The sequence below is a fragment of the Eumetopias jubatus genome, unplaced genomic scaffold (assembly GCF_037043125.1).
Source record: "Eumetopias jubatus isolate StellerSeaLion01/CBP00866 unplaced genomic scaffold, mEumJub1_p1.0 scaffold_8, whole genome shotgun sequence".
Classification (NCBI taxonomy): Eukaryota; Metazoa; Chordata; class Mammalia; order Carnivora; family Otariidae; genus Eumetopias; species Eumetopias jubatus.
In genome coordinates this window covers 140,579,747-140,598,957 of record NW_028274814.1, presented here as the reverse complement: position 1 = coordinate 140,598,957, position 19,211 = coordinate 140,579,747, and the positions used below count along the sequence as shown (strand labels likewise).

The 19,211-nt window shown below is 61.6% G+C and overlaps 1 protein-coding gene across 1 annotated transcript in view; it reads right to left on the bottom strand.

The window, feature by feature from the left end:
• The window catches only part of TAFA5 (TAFA chemokine like family member 5), a 192,125-nt gene extending 173,406 nt beyond the window's left edge, over positions 1 to 18,719 (bottom strand). Inside the window, exon 1 of the mRNA XM_028115681.2 lies at positions 18,608 to 18,719. Within this exon, the coding sequence (XP_027971482.1) occupies positions 18,608 to 18,719 (112 nt within the window). The remainder of the gene's footprint in view (positions 1 to 18,607) is intronic.
• Positions 18,720 to 19,211: the final 492 nt, after the last annotated feature.

The window sequence follows — 19,211 nt, the reverse complement described above, 5'->3', positions numbered from 1 at the left end:
CCGGCAGGGCGGGTGGGGCGTCCTTGAGGGGCCTGGCTGCCTCCGAGCCCGGGGCCCCCGGCCAGGGGCACCGTGACAAACAAGACAAGGGAAGTGGGCAGGGCCGTCCTGCGGGCGCGGGCTGACCCTGCACAACCACAGTCACACCACGCATGGCCACGGAGACCGCCGTCCGACAGCAGCCGCCCCAGCCTGGGAGAGGTCCCCCCGCTCCCCAGGCCAGCTGCGGTCCGTCCGCATTGGACGGCCTCCAACAGGGGGCCCGCTTGAATCACACCCAAACCCAGGTGACCGAGAGGGGACCGCGGGGGGCAGGGCTGTGCTGACTGCACCAGGAAGGGGATCGGGAGAAGCCGTTAATATGTAGTTAAACGTTCTTAATCTCCACCAGCATATGCTGTTGCACCTAATTTTGATCAACTTAAATGTAAAAACGTCTCTGTGCCTCCACTTGGGTTTTACCGCCATCTGGTTTAATTAGTCCTCGGGTAGCACGCCACCAAGTTAATGGCGGAGCGTTGCTGGGCCAGTCGGAGAGCTGGCTGCCGCCGAGTCCCAGCCTGTTTCTCCTCAACCCCAACAGGGGAGGTCAAGGCCGAGGGGGCAGAGGGGGTGGCAGTGCACACGGCGGGGTGGGCACCGGGGGCTGGCGGGTGTGGGCAGTTGGGGCTGGGGGCTGGCAGGACAGCTGCCTGGGCTGCCCCAGGCAGGGCGGGGTCTGGGCTCAGACCCTGGATGACAGGCACCTGCCCGCAAAGCCTGACGGACATCTCCGGTGGCCCCGGCTGGGGAGCGCTGCTGGGAAGACCGACAGACTCTCCTGTCTGAGCCCCATCTTCCCAGGAAACCTCGGGATGAACCCCTGCAGAGCCCGGGCCTCTGCCCACTCCTCCCTTCAGGCTCCAGGCGCTAAGTGTTCAGCGCAGGGATGGTGCCGTGTAGATGGGTGACCGAGGCCACCCGGGGAGAAGGAGAACCAGCAGGCATGGGGAGGGCGAGACGCAGCAAGGCCCCCGGCACGGGAGGCTTCAGGAGGGGCCTTGGGGTTGGCAACAGGGATGGTGACCCTGACAAGCCCTGACGAAAGGTGGAGAGCCCGTGGTGACGGGCACGGGGAGGTGCGTGTCTGCGGAGAAGGCAGGAGGGGAGTCAGCGGACCCCAGGGCAGCATGGGAGGGCTGCGGTCCTCGGGTCTGAGGCCATGGCACCAGGGGAGGCGGGGGAGGCTGACGACCAGGGGCAGGAAGCAGGTTCCATCCCGTGCAGTGTCCGAGGACCCTGCGACCCCGTGTCAGCCAGCTCTGCACGGCGTGCGCCCCTGGGGAGGTCAGGCCTGGGGATCAAGCTCGCTTTCACTGGGCCCCTTGCCGGGTGGGGCAGGCCCACCTCTGGGACTCTGTGGTTTCACCCCGTCTGTGGAGAGGACAGTGTTGGCCCTGCGTGCTTTTGCAGGTTGGGCATGACCGGCCACGACGAGGGCCAGGACTCGACGGCCATGCAACTTCTGTCTCAACGCCCTTAGGGGACAATGAGAACCGCCCGCCCAGCGGACTTTCCCTTTTCTCTGGTCCCCCAGGAAGCTCCGTTTCAGGAGCTCCCTAGAGCCTAGGCTGGTGACTCCCGTCTGGGATGAGTCCCCGGCCAACAGTGGGGAGGGGGCAGGCCCAGGAGGCTCCCAGGCTGCTCAGTGCAGGAGCCATCTGGGGAAACCCCGGGGGCCCTCTCCACATTGCCTTGGAATGCTCAGCCGCATCCACGGGAAGGCAGCCACAGCACCGCCCACATGCACTGTCCCCGGGGAGAACGAGGACCCCACGCAGACGCGCAGAGAGAGCCCACATTCAGAGGTCACGGGAAAGTTATCCCCCAACTACCAAGACTGATTTATTAAGAGGTAATGGATTTTCAGTGAATTTATTAATCAACTTGACAACGCCTGGGTATTGTAATATAAAAATAATCAGTTGGCCGCCTCACGGACGTGAGATGCCAAAAGGTGTCACTTAATTTCCAATGCCTACCGCCACTTCACCAAACTTACTGTTAGGTTAATTGAGATGAAAATTTTGCAATTTGGAACTTCAGAGGAGCATGTGTTCATTGTGTCCAGAGCCTGCACGTCCGGGGAGCGACTCGGGGTCCACCCCCAGAGCACGGGGCAGCCCCCGACCCCAGGGGTAAGCTCCGGCCCACACAGGGTTTCCAGGGTGGAGACACGCTCCCTAGAGATCTACCGCGTCACAGAAGTGCCGGGAACCCGAAGGCGGCTCTTCGGAGGCAACGTCTTTCCTTGTCCCTTGCCCCGCCGGGCAGCCGCGGGTCCTTGTCCACACGGAAGCCACCCAGGCCAGGCACCCCTTCCTGTCTGGCCCCAGCCAGGCAGGACGCCAGGGGACTGCACTGATGAATTTCAGGGGTGGTTTTTAATGTCACCTTGAAGGAAGATGTCTGACAAATCTGGAGAGCACCCCGAGCCCATGGATTGCAGCTCTAAGTCTGCAAGTAGACGGGGCAGGGCGGGGCACCCTCCTCTTGCTAGGGGAAGCCCTCTGCATGGGAACAGCCCCCGGCCAGGGAAGAAGCAGGTGGAGGGCAGTTATGTTGGAATGAACACGTGTGCACACACAGGCAGGGGCACAGACCCCCGCACACGCAGACACACAGAGAGACACCCGCGCACACCCCCAGGGCCTACAAGCCAGTCTGTTCTGTATCTGTCCTCATTTCAGATGTGCTTATTTTCCCGTTAGTCTTTTGTGAACGTCTCTGAGCAGAGCAGAGGGGATGACCTCCTGGCCAGAGTGTGTCCGTGACGGGGAGAGGGAGTCGGGGGCAGGAGCACCGTGGTCACCTTGTGGCCTGGGCCCAGCCGGCCACCCTGATGCAGGCCAGAGAAGCTTCCCTGCCCACAGGTGGCGTCCATGCACAACACAGAATGGGGTCGAGGGGCAGATGGGCGCCAAGCACAGCACAAAGCCAGAGGCCACCTGCTGACCAAGCCCGACCCGCCCGCCCCCAGGTCCCGGAGACCCTGTACTTGCACCTCCCAGGTGACAGTCCTGCCATCTGGGCCCAGACACACCTGGGTCGACCCTCTCCACTCAGGGGAGGTGGTCTCAAAGGAAGGAGCTTTGCAAACAAGCAGAGTCCTTTCTGTAAGCCCTCAGGTGCTTCTGAGCACTGGAAGGGAGTCCATAAAATGTGTGTCAGGCACAGGGAACAGCGGGGCCGTAGGACTCAGCCTCTTTGCTCCTCACCATCTCCTCCACCACCAAGGCCCCCAGCCGCCTGGGCGAGGAGCAGAATGCAGTGGGTTCCTGCCCTCCCTCGGGGACACAAGTCCCAGTGTGGGTGGGCAGAACCCGGAGAGCTTCCTGGAGGAGGGGCCTTCCCCCAAATTTCACAGGGGACTCAGCAAGACTCAAGGGTACAGCTGGTTTCTCCTCCCAAAGTATAGTATTGCTCCAAAAGGGGTTCACATAGAAGCCCACTCCTCCCCTCTCCAATCTGAGACCCGTCATTGCTAAATGGAGGTTTGCTCTTAATTTCATCATAAAGCTACCCTCATGAAGGGCAGTTTTGTTCTCAAACACAACAACCACTGAACTTGTATGAAAGATGCTGCTGACGCCAGGGCTGTGGGAAGCCCAGGGGTCCAGGGCCTGCAGCCGGCCCATCCCATCTCAGGGAGCCTGTCTCCCTGGGGTGCAGCCAGACTCTCCCCAGCTCCCTCAGTGGCCCGTCCGTGAAGCGAAGGGTTAACACTGCCCGTGCTCTCGGAGCTGTCTGTCTCACCCCAGACATAGGCCCTGGCACAAATGGTGACCGAGCAAGAGCTCAGTGGGGACCTCTGTGCAGCTCCCAGCGCACGGGCCCCGCCTCAGGACGGCACAGACATCGTGTCCGGACGCACAGCCGCTCCAGGAGGGCTGACGCTCTCTGTCTGCACACAGGAAACCTGCCGGCCCAGCTCCCGAAGCTGGGGGTGCAGAACGGGGTCCCAACACGGACCCTCTGATCTATCGGCCGCGCTCCGCTCCTCCCCGGAGGCCTCAGCACGGGCCCGGATCAGCCCTGACGGTCCCAGGAGGGGCTCCCCTGACACCCCAAATGCTTCCCCACAGACCTCCTAGTTTTCCTCCTGGCTGCTGGCTCCCTGAGGGCTCACCGCCTCTGCAGGGGTGGCCGGCCACCCTCGAGTGTTCTCACCAAGCTCCTGACGAGTGTTCTCACCGAGCTCCTGTCCTCCTGACGAGGACAAAACGCATCCTGTGTTTGGAGTGCCCAGCAACATCACCCTGAGCGGACAGCACACCCAGACACGTGAGGCCAGAGAAAACCCCAGAGAGTCTACCGGTAGCACAAAGGGGTTTACGAACTAGCGAACACATTCCAGAAGCTTCCTCAGGGCCCCTCCTCCAAGGAACCAAGTGCCTGGTCGATGCCATCATGTTGGGAGCACTTTCCAGGGACTCCCCAGGCCTCGGGTCTCTCCCAGCCACTGGCCCTGGGTTCAGCCCACACGGGTCAGGAGGACGGCCCAGGCCTTCCACTCCTACATCCTTCCAGGAGCCCAGCGGCCTGCGAAGCAAGCTGCCTGAGGGGCATGCGGGTTTCTCACCAGGCCATCCGCCACCCAGAACCTCTCGGGGGGCCCAAAAACGATGCTGGGGCATGTGGGTAAGTCTCCCCTGGCCCCCAAATTCCCTGTGGAATGATCTCTCTTCCGGGTGGCTGGCTGTGTGCCTGGTCCGTGGGGGACAGGCCAGTGGGGGACGGTGCCCATCCTCAGCCTGCACAGCGAGCTCTGCACCTGGGAGGTCAGAGGTGGCTCGGGGGTGGGGGCGCGGTGTGTGTGGGGGGGCAGCCCGCCCCTGGGTCGCCCTGCCAGGTGAGGGCTGGGGAGGGTCCCCCCACCATTCCTGCAGCAGCTCCCGAGGTTCTGGGAGCCCTCCCTGCAGACACACGTGGGGACATGGGGAAAGGCCACGGCCCAAAAAGAAGGCCCAGGAACGACCCCGGCACGCCCACTCTCCTCTCTGAGCCACGAGAGTACACAGGATTTTTTGTTTTCCCCTGGGTGTGATTTTGACCATTTCATATATTCTACCACAAATATAGATTTTGTCATCAGAGGCAAAAAGAGGAGCCCAATGATGTCACGTCTCAGAGCGCTTTGTCTACACCATCTCCAGCCCAGGGGCTTCGGGGAGGGCGTCCGGGGAGCCAGGCCCTCCCTGTCTTGGACGCCAGCAGCACCGGCACTGGCCACCCTCCCCAAGGAGCCCTCGCTCCCAGTGGGACAAATCCCCATCACCCTCGTCGGCTCTCCTCAAATGCTCCCCCTGTGGTTCCCACAAGAGGTTAAGGGCAGGGGGCGCACTCTCCCGGGAAGGACCCCTTCGTGACCTCGCCTTCCTGTGACTCCTCACTTAGGCACTAAGAGGGCAGGTCAGTTTATTGCTACAAAATAACAGCAAGGGACCCTTCTACCGAGGCCCCTCCCCCCTTCTGTCCGTTATTCAAAAACTGTGATTCGATCTTAATTTGGAAACAGTGAAGATGGCATCTGGGGGCATCTCCTCACTCGTTAGAACCCAGGAGTCAGGCGCCCATCCCTCTCTCACGGGGTGCTCCGGTGCGTCCGCCGTGGCCCTGGGCACGGGTCTCCCTCACCTGACCAGGCTGGGGGCCCTGACCAAGGTTCCAGGTTGGACAATGTGCCCCCCACTCGGCCCAGAAGGATGGTCAGAGGATTCTGTTGCCGGCTGAGGGAAGGAGACCCTCTTGCCACCACCCAGAGCCCCGCCCAGCTGCAGAACCTCCGGCCTGGCTGACCCGCAGCCGCCGCCCCAGGAGCCAGAAGCACAGGCTGGGGGCTCACGGCCCTGTTCTGCTGCCACCCGCCAGGGGACCCCGGACACGTCCCTTACCTTCCCTGAGCCTCATTCACCTCCAGAACGAGAACAGAAGCATCGACCTCTGACGACCGTCATGAGGATCCAAGGGGAAACAGACACGGGGTGCGTGGTGCTTGCTCGAGACAGATCCCCAAGACTGTGGCTCAGGGGCATGGCGACGCCAGGGCACACCTTTCTATCCGTGGCCCGTGTGGACCCCAGGAGCTTGACTGCGTGGACGAGCCTGGTGCCGGGGGTCCCACAGCCCTGGTGTGGGGGCAGCACGTGCCCCTTTGGGCCTCAGATCCAGCCTTTCGCCAAGGTTCCGCGTGTAGGAACTGCCAGGAATTTGAGAAGTATGAGGGCTTCGATGGTGACCCTGGATTCCAAAACCAGGCAAGGGCCCTACGTGCAAAGGGCGCATGAGGAGTCCCAAAGGGGGAGACTCTGGGGCAGTCGGTCTTAGTCTGGGCTACTGCTGGAACCAAAAGACGTAGCGTTGACCACAAGGACCCTTACGGGCCTGGCGTGTGCTGTCTCCTCCTGCACTTAGCGGATCAGACGTTGCTAAAGGCCCTTCCACCAGGCAGGTATGACACCTGCTAGAGCTAGTCTTCCAAGTCAGGGTCAGACAGGGTGAGGCCCTATCTGCACACTAGGTCCTGGTTAGCCTGAGCAGCATCAGAGCCTCATTTGTACTCAAGTGTAAATGACTGACATCGGCAGTCCATCCAGACGAGCTCACTCTGACCTAGCAGATGCAGAAAACATGACAACAGAGAGACCTCAGTCCACACCTCTGCGAGGGTCACCACCCAGTGTCAACATAAGACCCGCACCGCGTGGACACAGAGGGTTTAAATCTCCTCCTGAATGGAGACGGGGTGCTTTCCTCGTGAGCACACACAGCAGGAAGGAGGCACGTGGCCCCCGCTGACGCTCACGGATGCTCAGTAACTGCTGGGCCAGAGGACCTCAGGTCCAAACGGTGGAGCCTTCGGAAGAGCTCAAAGGACCCCAGGCCAGCAGCAGCTCTCCCTGGACTCCTGGGTCAGCTCTCGAACCTTCCACAACGCGTCACCTGAGTCACAGGGAGAACATGCTGAGCCAGCAGCTGCTTCTGCAGAAATCTGACCCGCAGAGGCTCTGGTTGCCCCGATTGCAGAGCTGCGACCCACCTGGTGGTACGAGCTTCTCCAGCCCGGTGGCCTCTCCCGTGCCTGGCAGCCCCGGGAACTCCAGGGCCCGCGGGAGTGTCTTGGGGGGCGGGAGGGGGCACTGAAGTGAGTTACATCTGCCCCGTCACTGTTTTGCAACAGTAAGAAATCCAGGACTAACATCATAGAAAGAGGTCCTTCTACAGTCCACGGGTCCGTTCAGGTAAACCCGAGACCTCGGTGGCACTTTTCACCTCTGACCCGCAGACGCACCAGGGCTCGCCGCCTTTCCCAGCCGCACGGGAGACATCGGGGGGCTCCTGTCCCTCACGCATCGCCCCTTCGCGGCCCAGGCCCGACAGGCTCCAGAGGCTCAGGTGAGACTCAGGACGTGTGTTCGCTCTCAGGGCCCCTGTCGCCCGTGCGGCGGCTGCCCCTAGCATGACCGTACTTCTGAACCAGCCCCACGTGGGGCAACAGGAGGCCCCCCGCCTGCCACCATAAGAGGCAGCTGGGGCACCTCCACCTCAGAGCCCACAGCCCTGCCAGGTGAGCTGGCCTCACTGGGCCCCAGCCCCACGGGGCAGGACGAGGCGGTGCCGAGCATCACCCCTCATGGGTGGCCTGGTCCACCCCATGGAACCTTCTTGCTCACACATCCACTCGATGGTGCCAAATCTTGCTCCTGTGTCTCCGAGGTGCCCCTGCCCCATCGCTGGCCCCAAGAATGGAGAGAGGGCAAACCCGGTCTCAGGTCTGCCCCCCCCCACCCCCCGCTGTGAATACACGGCCTGAGGAAGGTTCCAGACCTGGCCTGTGGAGTACAGGAAACCTCTTCTCCAAGGTCCTGGTCCCCGTCAGCAGGCTCACTGCCCCACACCCCCAGGCCACGGTGGGTGGTGCTGATGTGCTGCGTGGACTAAGACCCCTCGCCTCTGGGGGTCCCGGCCACTTCCCAGAGTGCAACAGACAGAAACCATCTGACCCCCGAGAGCGTGACCGTGAGGAGCCTCCTGCGAACCTGTATGACCCCGGCCTCCAGTGAGGCAGCATGCGCCACGTCCGCGGGCTCCTGGGCGTCAGGGCTGGAGGAGGCCAGCGGCCCCCCAGTGGCAAGGTCTGGGCTTCACGTGCCTGCCGTCTTTAGGAAAGGCCCCCCTTTCCACATCTGAACCCCAGGATGAGGACAGAGGCAAAGACCGAACGCTGACCAGATCGGCAGATCGGCAAACGCATTTCTATTAGGAACAACACGCTAATTTTGATGACAGCGACGTCCGCGAGGCCTGCGGTCTATAAGGCGGCATTGGCCCGTGTCTCACAAAACCCAGACGGGCTGAGATGGACTCGAAAGGCCACGGGCTGCCCACCCATTCCAATGTCCCGGGCGCTTTCCGAGGTAATTCTGCTCTTAGTCTGGGGAGCTCCTGTCCCACATCGGTGGCTAGAAAACGTCGGGGGTTCCCTAACAAGCCTGCTCCCGGGTCTGGAGAACTTTGCGTGGAGTCCGTGTGGTGTGGCCGGATGGGACAGTGGGGTTCCCCGCACCCCTGGTGCTAGGCCCTGTTTTCATGACGCCACCTACGGGTTCAACCAGATGCGACCCCGGCCGGTTCTCCAGCAGGGAGCCCAAGGTCGTGATGGGTCTCCCCACACAGAGCATTCCTCTAGCCAGCAAAGCCCCCCCCGAAAGAAGCCAGTGATGAAGGGAAACACGCTGAGTGCACGGAAGCCCACGGAAGGCCCCAAGTGGCTCCTGTGGCCCACGTGCTTCTGCCACCCACATGCAGCAGCTGAGGAACGTAAATTAGCCTCAATTAATTAACACGAGTCCTATACAAGCCATTAATGGTATTTAGCTCTACCTGGGGATGTGCTCTCAGGTAATGGATATACTACAGGACAAAATAATTCGAAAATAGAGCCAAAGTGCTTTTTTGAAAGAGAGGCCACTCATGTGAGTCCAGCGGCATTTAAGACAGCTTCCAAGGCATTAGCATTTCAACTGTGAAAACAGATCACACTGTGGAAGCGCTCCACAGAGCGGCTCAACCCCCTCCCCCGCCGTGGAACCCCAAAGCTTCAAGGTTACAGGAGTGCTTACATCAACTTTCCTTTTAGTCAAACCAATCCGAGCAGGTGTTGCAAAGACAGCAAATGCGTTTCTCCCCAACTCTGTCCCAACTGCCTGCCGTTAGGAGACCATGGCCCTTGGCACACAGCTCTGAGCCACCTGGTGTCCCACCAGGTGGACCGAGCCAGGTGGACCGCTCCATTCTCCCTCATCCAGTGGGCTTTTAGAGCACGTGGGCGAACTCGGTGACGGCCGCCGGCCTGGCTGCTCCTGAACCTCAGGCAAGCCCGCAGAAGCGAGGGAATGAGAAACCAGCCCTCCGGGCGGTCAGCAAGGTTGCGGGCACGGACCGGCCCCGTCCCTTGAAGTCCAAGACACGGAGACAAGGCAGGTGGGACTGGGTGGGAACCTCTGGGGGAAGGGCTGTCCCTGCAGGGGCCCACGAGGGGGCCGGCAGCCCTGCTTCCACGGCTGAGCACGTGGGCCTGGGACCCAGCGCGGGAGCCGAGGGAAGACGGGCCAGGCTCACCCTCCTGCTCATGTCTGCTGCTCCAGGGCAGAGAAAGGAGACCCTCCCCAGGCTCCCCCTCTCTGCTTGGGTCCCCGTTGCCCCGTCAGGGCCATGACATCACCAAAGGCCCCGGAGGGTTTGACTGGCTAGTCTGGAGGCTGGGGGCTCCAGACGGAGGCCTTGGGGGCAGAGTGACAGTGCGCCCTAGGGAAGGAGCTTCAGCAGCCAGCGGGATAGGATGGTGAGTCCAGACCTTCTGGGCGGTGCCCCTGCTGGGACCCCAAGCATGTGCCCCTGTTTCTCCTCATTCTCCCCTTCCAGGGTGAACAGGAAACACGCCCGGCACCAGCCACCCCCTGGGCGGTACCGCAGGACCCCGATGCACCCCCTGGCCTCCCCTGGCCCGGTCTGCAAGGCAGGGGGCCCCGAAGCGGCTGCGGCAGGTTTCACTCTGATACGGGGGATGTCAGTCAGGGCAGGGACCAAAGGAAAGGGGGACCCAGCTCCCAAGGAGCGTTACTACAAGCCACACCCCGGATGACTCACTTCTCAATCAGCCACCGCATTATGGGAAGAGCCTGTCATGCCCGCTGCATGTCAAGGAATGCTTTGACAAGGTTTACTCTCCAGCTCAGCCAGGGCGGAAGTGGGCACAGCACCGGTGCTGCGGGCTCCCCTAGGCAGGAAGGCTCCCTTGCACACCCTGTGTGCTCAGGGATATCGGGTCATCGATGTGCAGGGAGCTGTCTCTGCACCAGGTGACCCGACTGACCCAGCCCTTGTTTGAAAGCACACTAGAGCTGTTTGTCCAGCAATGTTCCTACTTCATCATGTGAACTACGGGTGAAATCCCACTGGCCCTTCAGCCCACAGAGCTAAGGCAGAAAGCAAACAACAGTCCCTGTAACGTGGTGTTGGGGCTCGGGGTGGGGGGCGGCGGGGAGGGCCCAGGCGAGCCTGCCTCGCCATCTTCGGCCTCCATGTCTGACCCTGCAGCCCAGGGGATTCAGCTCTGCTCTTACTGTGACAAATTCCTGGCCTGGCACAGTGATGAGCACCATCAGCTCTGGGAGGGAAACTGAGGCCCCCAAAGGGAGGCCATAGCATGTGTCCGTGTTGTTTGTAGACATGTACGTGCACACACCTGTGTGCAGAAACACAAACAGACACAGCACAGAGGAGTGGGGCGGGGGGAGAGAGGTCTCCAGTCAGGCCATCTCTCACTCGTGATGGGCCACACCTGTGGATCTTGTCCTGCAGGTGCGCGCACGCGTGTGTATGTATGTGTGTGTGTGTGTGTGTGTGTGTGTGTGTGTGTGTGTTTGCAGGAGTGCCGTCTGATGCACCAGAACGCACGTTTCACGGGGCTGCCCCACATAAACAGCAGCACCCCCATGTGTGTGAGCTAAGTGACTTCTCCGTGCCCCATAGACAGTTCGGGGACTAGGGAGGGAGGGTTCATTTTCCCCCTGAAAGGAAGGGGGGAAGAATGTCAGGAAGATGGCACTGGCAATGCTGACGTCCTGAGTCATACGGGGCATCCTGGTGGGTGGTGGGTCTGCATGCTCTGCCGGACTCCAGGCGCCACTCTCCCTGCAGGGCACTCCTGGGGCCCAGCCAAGGCCCAGAGACAAGGCGGCAGGAGGGGCAAGCTGGAGCCCCCCCGGGGTAGCAGCTCCCGGCTTCCCCCAGAAGGACTGAAATTAAGGCATTTCTAGGCAGCAAGGTCCTGCCAGGGGCAGAACTTTCTGGAGGGAAAGGCACTTAGGAGATTTGTTCCACTGAGCTCTAGACAGAAATCTCTGAATCATGCCTAGGGACTGGATGGTCCCTTGGAGAGGCGGGTGATTAAGTAAGTGGGTCGGTGACAGGGAGGGTGGACGGGCTCCCGGGTCCCCGCAGGATCAGGAGTGAGTCTACTGCCTCCAAATGGCCTGATCCCCACCAGCTACACGTGGAGAAGCTACAACACAGACAACAGACTGAGAGCGCGGGTTCCCAGCTCTGGAAAACAGACGCGCGGGGAAACGTGCGGAGACACCTCCTCTCCCAGCAGACAGCCTTTCCAACAGTCTGGGCTCGGCTGGGAAGGGCCGGGAAGTGCTGGATGAGTGGAGAGGAGAAGTCAGGCCAGGTGCACCTGCTGGGGAAGGTGCGGGGGGCTGAACACCCTCACACCCCGTGAGCGCTGGGCCCCAGGACCACAGTCTTCCTGCACAAACCAGGAAATACCAGTGCAGGCGGGTTGAGTGGCGACCCACGAAATAGAGCAGGGGTCCCGGCCTGCCGGCGAGGGTCAGGGATCCTGCCCAACACCCCACAGCGCCCAGAGACCACCCTGCCCCGTGTCCACAGTGCTGAGGAGAGAAACCCTGAACCACAGGGTACAAGAAGGGACAACTGTTCAAGGTGCAAAGGGTGTTGGAGGCTGCAAAGCCAGAGCCAAGTGGAGGAGGGGAGGGTCACGGGAGCGCTTCCTGCAACGTGCGACAACCTACCAAGGATGCTTTACAAAATACTGAGCATTTCATCAGGGTTCCACACAGTCTCCCTCTTTTCCCCACCCTTTTAAATCCGTTTGATCACTTCCAACACTTTAGAAACAGACTGACCCTCAGGGATCCAGCCACTCCTCTTTCAGACTTCTCTCCAGCCCCGCCCCCAGACTTCGGTCACGCCCCCAGCCATTGGCCACGCCCCAGCCCTCCAGCCACGCCTCCAGGCCTTGGCCCACCCTCGCAGACCCTCAGCCAGGCCTCCAGTCCTGCCCCAGTCACCTCGCACAGTTCAGGATGCCAGGAATCAATGAGTGTTTGCCCTGAGAATCAGGCAGTTGACCCTCTAGTGGCCACAAGTCATGCACAGGGCTCAGGGCCTAAAACAGGAGGAAGCGAGCATCCAGGTGAAGGCGTGCTGCGCTGGAGAGGGGGTGAGGCAGTGTGTTCAGGGGAGGCTTCCTGGAGGAGGAGGCTCTGTAGCGCTGGGGACAGCACCGGTCCAGCTCAGGGTTGCTGCCTGCATTCAGCAGCACTGCGGGGTGTTTGAAGGGACCTGGCAGGCAGTGAGCGGAACAGGCGGTGAACTAGACAGACCCGGCGGCGCAGGTGAGAACCAGGCACACACACCGCCTTCCTGGGAGGGGAGGCCCCACGGTGGAGGGAAGGTCCAGCCTTGGGAGGCCCGGAGGGACCTGAGCAAGGGGGGAGCGCTCACCGATGGGGAGGAGAGGGTGCAGAGCTTTCACTCAACGGGGAGCCATAGGTGAGGGTCTCAGGATGGCCAGCCTGTAGGCAGAGGCAGCACCGAGGACAATGCTGATGTGTCCAGGGGGGCTGGGGTCACGGCAGTGAAGGCAGACCTGGAGGACAGCAAGATGCATTTCGGAGAAAGACCATACACGCGGGCTAAGCACGGGGACCGCCGATGCAGAGGCCCTGCTGAAGGGAAAGAGAAGACTGTGGGGTACAAAGGGGATTCGGGGCCGGACCCTAGGCTGCCGCCTGCCGCGCCTGATGGGCGCCTGCCATTCCGGGGTTGGGACTGGCTGTGACCAGAGAGGGTGGCGGTCCCACCACGACCGCAGTCCGGGCCTCCCAAGGCTGGACCTCCCCGAGCACTGAGTGTCCCCTGCCGCACTGGCCTTGCTTTGTGCCGGCCGTCTGGCCCCCACTGGAATCCAGGCCCAGGGGGCCACAAGCACAGCCACCTCTCCTTCCCAGGGGCCTAATTCCTAGTTACCAGAATCCACTGGAGACTGAGTCTCCACAGATGCCTGGGGCTGGCCCTCAGCCACTCCTGCCTTCCTTAACAGATATGGAAGGAAAGCCAGGTGCCGGGGCAGGGGCCCCCGGGCCAGTCCCTCCACGGGGGAGACTGGCCCACGGCAGGAGACCACAGCTCCGGGGGACAAGAGCTCTCTCCCAAGGAGACTCTCGCTAAGCGGCCACCGTCCCACCAGGCCCAGGCCACCATTCTCCAGGACACCGCTGGAGTGGAGCTGGGCCAGGGCCTCCCCAGGGCTGCGGGGAGCAGGGCATTCCGGAGGAGTCCTGCTCGCCTAGTTGCAGACAAAAGTGCTTGCACACTCGACCCTGGCAGCCATTTTAATAAGTGTGGGTTACAAAGCCTCCGGAGCCCTCCACCACTTTGGCCAGGGTGGAGAGAGGAGAACAGCTGCCCCGATGTGCGGCCGGCCGCTTGGCGTTTCTGGAAGGCCTGGCCAGCCAGCAAGTCTGTGCTGCCTGCCCGGAGTCTCAGTCTGCGCTCCTGGGCCAGGTCCGGGAAGCTCTGGACCAGAGTATGAAAGGCAGCAGCCTCCCCTACGGGAGCTGGGAGCACTCCGTGGGGCTCTGGGGTGGGGGGCTCCAGCGCCAAGGGATGCCCTGCAGAAGCCACAGGGCTCTGGGGTCGCCCTGGCGCCCCGAACTCCAGCTCCCAGGGTCTGTGCATGGCGAGCAAAGCAGAATTTGGGAAGGGACACCACCAGATTCTGTTAGCCTCCTGACAGCCAGGGACCGCCCCCCACCCCAAAGAAAAGACAATGGGCAGGCCCACAGGCCCTCACCCTCCCTGCAGCTCTCACTCCACAACAGTCCAGGCCCCCACAAGCAGGAGACCCTCAATCTCCTCCCCATCTCTCGGCCGTCACCCATGGCGCTCTGGGTGACAGGTGGCATTCTGTAGAGGTCATTAACTCCAGAGCACCACATTTTAATGCAGAAAGGAGCCCTTCTCAATCGGCGCAGCTGCGAAGCTATATAAAGAAATGGGGATTTTAATGTTTTGCTTTTCTTCCCTTTTCTAGTGCCACATTATCATAACATTTCCCTATAATTACGCCCATAAAAGTCACCTGAAAATACTTCATGCCACAAAAGTTGATCTACACACGTCATTCCGTGGATGTTGAGTGGCGAGTCCCGAGCAGCATCTCCCAGGGTGGGATTCAGCCAGGAGCCCGGTGCCGAGCAGACCCGGCAAGCCCACAGCGGGACACAGCCCCCTTTCTGGGATCCGCAGTCCTCTGTCCTCACTGGCAAGAGAGATGTTGGAGACAGTCCTGGAAGGCTGTGGGCTGCCCTCTTCCCAACACTGTTCCCCAGGACCCTTTCCCCGGGGGGTCTGTGCTCAGGAGGATGCTTCCATGGACAAAACCCTTTACCTGGCTGATGCTTGGGCATCCGGCTCAGCTAATACAAATCCCACAAAGAGAGGGTGACTTATCTTTATGAAGCTGAAAGAAACCAACACCACATCCTCTCCAGACAGAAATTCATCAAATAAAAACACACAGGAGAAAAGGAAAAAAAAAAAAAAAAAGAGCCGAGATGAGAGAGAAACCTCTGAATGGCATCACTTCATTAAGCCCAGTATTTTCAAATTTACCTCTCCAAGAACTCCAGAAATAAAATTTGAATAGCGGGAAAGTACCATATTCTAATCTCTCCTAACTATGCAATAAATTATATTTATAAAGAAAATGCAACAGCAGAGAGCCCATGCTCGGTTAGTATTCTAATGGATTAAACACAATTCGGAAGTTGTTGGTAACGTCTCATCATTGCAGCCGAGGATGTGAGATTGAACTCAGAGCCACAAGTCAGTTTTGATGGGTTCAATTGGGAAAAAAATTCCGTCAGAAAGATTTACATGCCGGGCATGTCTGTCTGCCAAGCTGTTCCCCGTGGGGCAGCACAGAGCTGTCCACCTTCGGGCTAAATATTGCACACAAGTGTCCAAGTCAAGGCTCAGCGTCCCACAACATCCCACCAGCTCATCATGGCCCCCATCCCTCTTGCTTGTGGGGGACCCCTGGTGCCGTAAGCCCGCGAGGAAAAACAACCACATCCTCAGGGACAGACACCCCAACACAGTCACACCCCTCTGGTGGTCCCAGAGCAGTCCCAACTCCTTCCGAGAACCACATCCATCCAAGCCAAGCCCTCTGCTCTAGATATGCCGCGGGGCCGATGGCAGACACCAGGTCCTTCCAAGACACAGAGTTCCCCAGGCAAGACGAAGGAGTTCCAACCTTCTCCAAGCTCATCATCCCCAAACCAACGAGGCGCCAGCCCCGCCATCAACAGGACGTCCCCAGACTACCGAGTGTGCGTTTGGAGAAAGCCATTGAGGGCCCCCTTCTCTCTCCGCTTTTCCTGGCAATTCTTCCCCAATGGGAGAAAAATGACAAGACTGTCACTATAGCAACTAACCTAATTGGTGGACTGCAGGTCCCTCTCCAGCCAGAGGGTGGAGCCCATCTCCTTAGCTATGAGTCTCAGCTGACTGGGCCCTGGAACAAAACATCCCCTAACCGAAAACCAGGCCAAGAAATAATCCAGTTTTCCTTACGCCGCGCTAGAAAGTGAACACCTTATGTGCTGCAGAGAAATGCTCAGATTTAATAGGGAGGATAATTGAATCCTGTATGATACTTATCAGTTTCCCTAATTAATATGATACAAATATATCTGCTTCATAACACAAAAACATTTTGGGTAATAAAAATCCTGACTGATAACAAAAACAATTTACAAACAAGGATTCTAACTATTCTTATTCATCCCAGATATATTGGAAAAGAGAACGGAAATCATAAGAACGGTTTCATTTGCATTTTACTTGCTTTATCAATTCTAAAAAAAAGTTTTTTTTTCCTGCAGGACTGCTGTTCCATGCTATAAATTATTATTATGTCCATTTTGTATTTTTGTAAAATGTTTTAATTTTTCCAAGTGCATTTCCGGTGAAATGGGGTGTGTCTGAAAACGTCTTATCTTATTGTCAATTACTCCATTACATGGAAATGGCAACCACCATGAAAATGTGGTTAACCCAAGCTTTCATTATTAACGATTTCTGCTCTTCTGAATCAGACATTTTAGCAAATGTCCTTGTCCCGGTGGAAGATTTGTTTGTAGAACACCAGGGAGGCTGCTAAGGGTGGGCTGAGTGCGCGGGTGGGGATCTCGGGTGTCATGGTGTTTCTGGGCAGCCGCGACCCCGACCTGGGGCAGGCAGCAGTCCTGGGAGGGTGTGAGCGTGGCAGTGAGGTGCAGGTGCAGGTGGTAGGGAGTGCACTGACACGGCGGGAACCAGGGAGGCTCAGGCTAGCCGTGGGGGTGTGGAGTGTTGAAACCACCGCCAGTGTGTCCTATACTTAACCATTAGCGGTTGCTCTTTTCTTCACCTGAAGGGCTGCTTCCCCGCCCAGCTGCTGTCCTGGGTTCGCACCTGGGACCCAAGGACCTGTCGCCAGCGCTGGCCAAGGACAGCATCCCCAGGGGACGCTCAGGGAGCTAGTCCCCTTCCCAACACTGCTGAATGACCCTCTCTCCCCCCATGCCACCAGGAAGAGCATTCATACGGCACCCAAGGCAGTACCGGGACTTTATCTATCACCAGCCCTTTGCACATCACCAAGGAACCCTGTGAACACAGCCGGAGGGCCGAGATGGCCGCGCCGAGCCCCAGCCCCCGGCCCCCCCAGACCGCCCCGCGAGTGCTGGTGGTGCCTGGCTGGGCAGTCCGGGTCACGACCCCGCTGGGGGCCTTCCCGACACGCGTCCCCTCCCCACGCAGGGCGCCAGCCGTCGCCTGCAATTGTGGGCAATGCACAACGGGGCTGAAAGAAGTAGGGCCATGCCTGCTCCCGCACGGCTCTCCCTGGCGGTTCCGGCGGGCTGGGCTGTCCCAGGACTCGGCGACCGCGCCGCCGCCTGGGTCCCCGTGGTCCGCTGTGGTCTTGTTCTGGAGGCCCCGGAGGGTTCGGACTGCGAGCGGGGAGGCCGGGACTTCGAGGTGGTGGCGCGGGAGCCAGGCGCGGCGCTGGCCTCTTTTTTTTTTTTTTTTTTTTTTAAGAATCCATATTTTTCCATCACCTCCCGCGCCCATGGCAGTTCTCCATGACAGGTGTTCCTCAGCGCCCGTCCTCTCCTCCCGCTAGGATGGGAAGGGACCAGGAGCCTGTGCCAAGCGGCCGGCCGGGGAACCGAGCAGCCCGCGCCATCCCAGCCCCCGAGCCCGCGCCCAGGACTCTGGCCACTCCCCGCCACCCTGTCGGACTGCGAGCGTGCGCCCGGAGCGCTGACCACCAACCCCCCCGCCCCGCCACCGCAGCCCAAGGCTGCGCCCGGGACTCCGACCACCCCTCCTTCACCCAGCCCACAACCCCCCACTCACCCCGGCCGCCCCCGAGCCTGTCTCTGTCCCCGGTCCCCCGCATCCACCCCAGCCCCGAACCCGCGGCCCCGCACCAGATCAGCAGGGTCAGCGGCTCAGGTCCCCGGACACGACTCCAGAAATAACCGCGGCGGCGGCGGCGGCGGACCCTCTCCACATACCCCACCCCTCACTTCTCTTTTTTAAGAAAGCGCCTGGCGAGTCGGCTTCCCCGGCAGGCAGAGGCTCCAGCCACGCGTCCTAGCCCGAGCCCCGCTCCCGCTGGAGGTACCCCGCTCCTGGCTCGGCCGCCGCGTCGCCCCTCGTCTCCCGCGGGAGTGTCGCCCGCGGAAAGCGCGGGGCAGGACGCTCCGCCGACATCCCCAGCGGTGCGGCCCGCCGGCCCCGGACCTGCCGCCGCCTCCGGAGCGCGCGGCTCGGCTCGGCCCGCCGGCCAGGGCCGGGAGAGGCGGCAGCACACCGGGCAGCCCCGGGCATCGCCGCGCCACCCGGGGCCTGGCGCCGGGGCCCTGCCCCGGAGTCGAGGCGAGAGGCTCCGCGGCGGCGCCCGCTTCCGAAGTGCCCGAGCGCCGGGAGCCCCGGCGGCCCCTCTCCCTCCTGGCCCAGGCGTTGGCGGCGGGACCCGGGGACGGCGCACCGCGAACTGGCAACTCCGCACCGACTCCTGGCGGCCGCCGGGGCCGGGGCCCGGACCAGAGCTGGGGAACCGGGGCCGGGGTTGGGGGGAGGGCCGGGGAGCCGGGGCTGGAGGGCCGTGCGGGGGCCCGGGCCGCGCGATACTCACTGCAGTAGGCGATGAGCAGGCTGGCCAGGATCATGAACGCCCAAAAAGTTGAGGACATGCTGGGCAGGGCGGTCGCATCTTGCCGGCTGCTGGTCCTGGGCGATGGCGCCATTGAAGCCGCGGCGCCCGCGCGGGGGGCAGCAGCGCGTCTCAGCAGCCGGCCCTGCCCGCGCCCCCGCGCCGGCCTCCACGTGCGGGCCCCGCGCGCGCCATCCTCCGCCGCCGCCGCCGCCGCCGCCGCCGCCGCCGCCGCCGCCGCCGCCACCGCCGCGCCCGGGCTCTGGCCCACTGCGCCCCGCGCCGGCCCGCCCCGCGCCGCGCCCGTGCCCGAGCTCGCGCCCGCGCCCGCGCCCGCCGAGCCCGGGGACGCCGGCCCCGCGGCTCTGGGCGTCGCTGCGCGCCCGGGCTCGGCGCGCCCGGCCACCAATGGGAGGGGCGCGCCCGGTGCGCGCGCCCGACGCCGCGGGGTCCCGGCGCGGTCCCCGGGACTGGCGGAGGAGGCAGGCGGAAGGGACGCCGCGCCCAAGCCGCGCCTCTGGATGGCGACAGAGACGGCCGGGCGCGCCCGCTGCCTGGGCACCACGCGGGGAGGACTGGCTTGGCC